This window comes from Bufo gargarizans, chromosome 1, assembly GCF_014858855.1.
Source record: "Bufo gargarizans isolate SCDJY-AF-19 chromosome 1, ASM1485885v1, whole genome shotgun sequence".
Classification (NCBI taxonomy): Eukaryota; Metazoa; Chordata; class Amphibia; order Anura; family Bufonidae; genus Bufo; species Bufo gargarizans.
In genome coordinates this window covers 630,926,495-630,932,657 of record NC_058080.1, presented here as the reverse complement: position 1 = coordinate 630,932,657, position 6,163 = coordinate 630,926,495, and the positions used below count along the sequence as shown (strand labels likewise).

Here is a 6,163-nt window from a genome sequence, read left to right as displayed (position 1 = left end):
CCAGTAAAAGCCAGGCCTGGATTAGCTGATACCAGCTATACTAGGTAGCAACAGTATCCACTATCTATCTTAGTGGACATTCTAGCTAGTGGCTTCCACTCCACCAAGATCGGGTACCTTGGTGGCACATCTCAGGTGCATCGCCTCTAATATGTTTACTGCACCATTCTCGGAGACACATACCTTCCTTCCTATATGAGGTCTGTCACTGCCTCACAATAGGTAAATAATAAATCCAAGAAACATTATTTTAAAGGTACAGTTTATTTCAAATACAATTTAAAAAGATTTCAATATTTACAGTCCACTATTCCTGAGTCAAGGCAAATTCTATACATTGCAATGTTATAAATGGAAAATATACATGTGAATTTAAAATAATTGTATCTATTAAAGGGGTTCTCTGGGCTTTTACTATTGATGACCTATCCTCAGGATAGGTCATCAATATCAGATCGTCAGAGGTCCAACACCCGGCACCCTCACAATCAGCTGTATGAAGAAACGACGTGCACAGTGCACACGTGCCATCACCCTTCTCTCTTCCTGTTCACCGCTGCTGTCTAGAGTTTTTGCCATAGACAGCAGAAGGAGACAGGAAGATAGAATGGAGATGGCACGCATGCACTGTGCACGCTGTCTCTTCATTCAACTGATCGGCAGGGGTGCCGGGTGTCGGACCCCGCCAATCTGATATTGATGACCTATCCTGAAGATAGGTTATCAATAGTAAAAGGCCAAAACCCCTTTAATGCATATGCCAAACCTTATTCAATATAGAGAATCTAGTGTTTAAAACTTCAGGTCATGTTTACTGTTTGATCATCATTTCTTCTAGGAAACTGCACCCCTGGCTTAAAAGTACTAGTGAGATGGCACAGAAACAGTAGCCAATACACAGTTGGTGTATTGGATTGGGAATCCTTAGTGGTAAGCCTACACTTCGATATTAGAGAAGTAGTATTATATATATATATATATATATATATATATATGTGTGTGTGTGTGTCGGGGTGTGTGTTTTATCAGAACTGGCCATTTACAAGATGGGTTCATTTGACAATAGCACATGTTCTGGTGTCTGGTTTGTAGAGTAATGGAGGAATTCCCTGCAGTATTTATCATATCATAGGATTTCACTTGCTAGTAAATGGCCCAGTTCTCATATTGTCTGTATTGTGATTTTATTTTTTTGCTGTTCTCTAATATATGCTTGAAGGATCACCAAAGGTCAAGCTTTAGTACACATTAAAGCTTCTATACACATTCAAGATCTGTCAAATGTCACTTATTTTCTCTAATTCGGGAACAATTAGAACAGCTCACTATGGATTCGATTTTTTCCCCTGCTCTGTCAGACTAAAAAAAGTTTTACATTGTATCTAGAAAGAGCACTATACCTTCCCATGGGCTGTGTCCAGTATTTTAGTTCAGCCCTATTCACTTGGAAGGGGATAAGCCAGTGGCGTAGATAGAGAAGTAAGGGCCCCATAGAAAGGATCAATTCAGGACAGAAGGGTTTCTGCCAAAACCCCTTTTTTCCACTGCCTCATATGCCAAAAGTTATTTCTTTACAGGGTAGAGTCCTGGCCTCCAGTAGAAGAGGGGATCATCCTAACTAAGACTGGGCCCCCTCCTCTTGCCCTGAGCCCCATAGCAGTCGCATAGAAAAACTGGAGTAGCATTTCTAGACAAAAGTGTGAGGTTTAAAGATGCATTAATCTTAAAGAGCATCTATCGGCAGATTTGTACCTATGACACTGGCTGACCTGTTACATGTGCGCTTGACAGCTGAAGACATCTGTGTTGGTCCCATGTTCATATGTGTCCAAATTGCTGCAAATAATGAAGTTGTATTATATGCAAATGAGCCTCTAGGAGCAACAGGGGTGTTGCCGTTACACCTAGAGGCTCTGCTCTCTCTGCAACTGCCACATCCTCTCCAGTTTCATTGACTTTAGCAGGTCAATGCCAAGTGTGATGATGTGAAGAAAGAGCTATATGGACATGACCATATGACCACAGCCCAGAACGGAAGATAGGAGCAATGAAGGCAAAAGAAATACATTACAAAATTACAGCTACCTTCATAAATGATTGCGATAGCTTATAGGATGTTGATGCAATCAGAAAAACCTCTTTAAGGCTAAACTTCCCAGAATGCAAATTACTACAGCATATTCTACAGATATAGGGCTCATGCACACGACCGTATGTATTTTGCAGTCCACAAAACACGGATCTGCAACAAATATGGATGATGTCCATGTGACATCCGTATTGCCCCAGTTTTTTGTTTTTTTTTGCGAATCCATTGTAACAATGCCTATCCTTGTCTGCAAACGGACAAGAATAGGACATGTTCTATCTTTTTTGCGGAACAGCCATCCTGACATGAGGAAACTGAATTAACAAGGAGGCATTTTTTATTTTTTTTGCTGCCCCCATTGAAATAAATGGTTCCGCATCCGGGTTGTAAAAACAACCGGAACGGACACGACATACGTTCGTGTGCATGAGCCCAGACTCTATACAGAAAATACTGGGAGATTTCAGCCCTTAAGGCTAATACAGTCTATAACTCAGGATCAGTACAAAACCAGTAATACAATGCTTTTATGACTTTTTATGCTTTTATGTTAATTTCCTTTGTAAATAGTGTCAACAGTTGAACATTCACTTTAAGTTCAGCAAACTACATAGTATACTGCCATCAGCTGAGCCGAAAAGGTTAATATAACCTTCCAATAAATCTTCTAAAGAAGATATTTAAAAAAAATACAACAAATTCAGCTTTGTTCAGACCTCAGTTCTTCATCGTATATAAGTGCCCATTGGAAAGTATTATTTTCCACGGTTATGGATTCTATCTATTTATTTGGCCTGTTTTTGATTATTTCAGGAAGAACGATGTGAGAACTATAGATAACCTAAATTATTACACAAAATCAATGATGTACATTAGTATGTCCATTACTGTCTTCTTAAAGTGCCTCTGAAGAGATGATCTTTCCATTATCATGTGAAAAGTCAGGTTTGCTTGGCGGAGGTTTATATATAAAATAGGCAATAAAAAGGAAAATGATTGTGATGACTTTGCTTGCTGCACCTAAAAGGGAAGATATCAAATAAATCAGTATTTCTACATTGTCTTTATAGAAGTCACATAAAAGAAAAATGCTCAATATGGTACCATCTTTATGATACTACAGGGAATGGTATAGTCATTTATCTCTGGAATGTAACAGATTCTGCATTCTATACATTATGCATCAAAATGCATGAACTACTGATTGACAGCGGCCAAACACAGGTATCCACAGAAGTCCTAGAACCCAGGGCAAGCACCAATGTCAACCATATCTGCATCCTGAGGATATACTATATACTATGTTAAAGCAGGCAGCCTCCCTGCTCCAGCATTCAGCAGTGTTCCTTCAGCACCTTCCATAAAATAAAAAATCCATCCAGCCTCCATCCTTTGTCCTGCTCCCTCCCACCTCCTCTTCAGCAGTTCCTCCCCTCATCTATAGCCCTACTGGTTACCCCCAGTGATTGGTCTAACAGGAACCCTCTTGAGGATCCATGAAAAGCTTCATAAAGCCAGGAAACAGGGCAAAGATCGGACAGAGTGCCTCCAAGGTAGAAAGCAAGGAGCAGTGCTAGGTGAGTATTGATAACTTAAAAGGGTTATGCCATGAATAAAATGTAAAATACAAAGCTGTACTTAACAAGGATCCAGACATCTCACTTTCTAGCTTTCTCCTGCAGATCTCTTGTTGTCTCACAGCTTAGGGTGCATGTCCTTTTTGCTGCAGCTTACTTTCTGTAACTGTCTCAGTGTCTAACAGTAGATGTCGCTGGTGGCAGTTGAAGGGTGGAACAGAGCATGTGCATCCACACCAGTAGGTGGATGTGCACATTACTATAACTAATGAGGGCACTGTGGGAGATAACTATTACTATTGGTGGGAATTTTAGGAGTACATTGTGGAAAACCTGTATGGTACTTTTATTCCAAAAATAAAGCAACTTGGGGCATTTGGGAATACAGCGGGCACAGTATTGGGGCTGGCACACAATAGGTGGGGCACCAGGAGAGGACGATGGTAGAAAGTGAGGAACCTAAAATGTCTGCGTGGCAAACTCTGCAGAGATGAGACATGGCTGAAAGAAGTCATCATGGATGTCTGGGCCAAATGGAGAAGATAAGGAAAGAGAACTTTTACATCAGAGGAGATGTCAATGGATGTAATAAGTATGCAGTGCTATATTCTCCTGTATGTGTGATAGCACTGAGTGTAATGTTCATCTAAATATGCTTTTAGCACTTGGGCTGGTGGATTGGATCAAGAATTTGACTTATATGCATTGGGGCTTGGGCCCCAAATCTTTTTGCTGGACTTGCATGTACTATTATTGCTCGACAAAATACTGTGTAACCAGTAATTAAAATGGTTGTCCCTGATATTTCAAGAGCATAGCAACACTGGTGCAATCAGCAGTGGGTAAAAGATGTAATATATAGAAAACATCAAGCTGCACCACCTGGGATTAGTGCTATCCCTGATCCCAGTCATTCAACACAATATTGTCTATGCAATCGAAGGAGTTTAACAGAGCAAGGAGGCTCCCACTGTCAGCCCACTGGTGCCCCATGACAGCAAAGTCCCCCAGGTCTGCCAGAGTCATCTACCTATTAGGCTGTGCGCAATATGGATGGCCTAAACGTTTGTCTGTCAGTGTTGCACTGACAGGTACTAATGCTTTGAAATACTAATCAAATAATCACAACTTCTAGTCCTTTAAGCAGCCAAAAGTTCAATAAAATGAAAAAAAAATCCTTCCTAGAAAAAAGTAATTAAAAAAACATTTTTTAATAAAGAAGATATATATATATATATATATATATATATATATATTTATTTATTTATAGAATTATTACTACTTACTGATGCCAATCAGTTTGTAAGATATTCCAGTATTATTGTATGTCCAGCATGCTCCCTGTGTCCCACATTCATTCAAGTTCCATAAAATACAACTGCTATCAATGACAACTCCAAATACTATTGGTCCTGGAATGGAACCTAGAAGAATAACAAAAACAGTACAATCATACGACAACATAAGGAATGATATTGTAAAAATATTTCAATATCCAGTGTATTGGAAATTAATCTGAAATGGCCCATGGCATCTTTAGAAAAATTAAGGTGGTAGCAATTTCACCATGAACTAATTATACCCCCCACCACCACCACCACCACCACCACCACAAGGTGATACATGTCATAATACAATAGGAGCATCACGATTATGATTCTTTGACCCATAAGGAGTATAAATCTCACACATACAAGTGAAATCTCACATGAAGTATTAGTGGCTTAAAAGGAGTCTGTCACCGGGAAATTCACTGTTAAACCAAGCACTTTGAGGGCAAGCTCAGTTAAATGTAATGATAACTTGGCGATCTGTTGCTTTATTCTGGAGTAAAAGTAGTTTCAATCCATACGCAAATCAGCAGAGCACCAAGTGCGGGCTCAAGCAACTCTGTGCACCCTTGCTCCTCCTGCTTCCTCCACCAGACTCTTCCTCTCCTTCTTCTTTGACAGAGCCAAGTTCCTGCATAGTCATTTTGCCTGGCCCTATCAATCAAGAAAAGGGAAGGGCTAGGAGAGGAAAAAGCAGGAGTAAGGGTGCACAGAGTGGCTTGGGCCCACCCAAAGTGAACGTGACTGCTCATTAGCATATGGATTAAAAGGACATTTTCTCCTGAATGAAGCAACAGATGATTGAGTGACATTGCATTCAGCTAAGCTAACCCTACAAGGATTGTGCCTGGTTGACCATGAATTTCCTGGTGACAGACTTTTCTTAACGTAAACCTCCTGGTTTCTGACGCAAAAACAGGGCTTCCAACTATTATGAGTCATTTATAGTACTTTTCACCTCATATGGGGCAGAGTGGTCTCTTGGGCCAGTGAGGCTTCAGGTCACGGGTTCACCTGCATCTTCTGCTCACCTTATAGTTACACAGCTGAATGCTTTTTAGTGGACACACAAGATAGAACCTGTCTGCAGTACAGTGTCATCGTGCTGGGATATGCTTCTCCAAAAATCTATTGGATCAGATTTACCTATAAGCACAGTAGACCCA

General features: G+C 40.3%; 1 protein-coding gene across 1 annotated transcript in view; it reads right to left on the bottom strand.

The window, feature by feature from the left end:
* Nucleotides 1-248: 248 nt before the first annotated feature.
* SLCO4C1 (solute carrier organic anion transporter family member 4C1) overlaps nt 249-6,163 on the bottom strand; it is a 76,838-nt gene continuing 70,923 nt past the window's right edge. Inside the window, exons 12-13 of the mRNA XM_044275974.1 lie at nt 4,953-5,090; nt 249-3,109 (exon numbers count right to left, since the gene is read on the bottom strand). Of these exons, the coding sequence (XP_044131909.1) occupies nt 2,985-3,109; nt 4,953-5,090 (263 nt within the window). The 3' untranslated portion in view covers nt 249-2,984. The remainder of the gene's footprint in view (nt 3,110-4,952; nt 5,091-6,163) is intronic.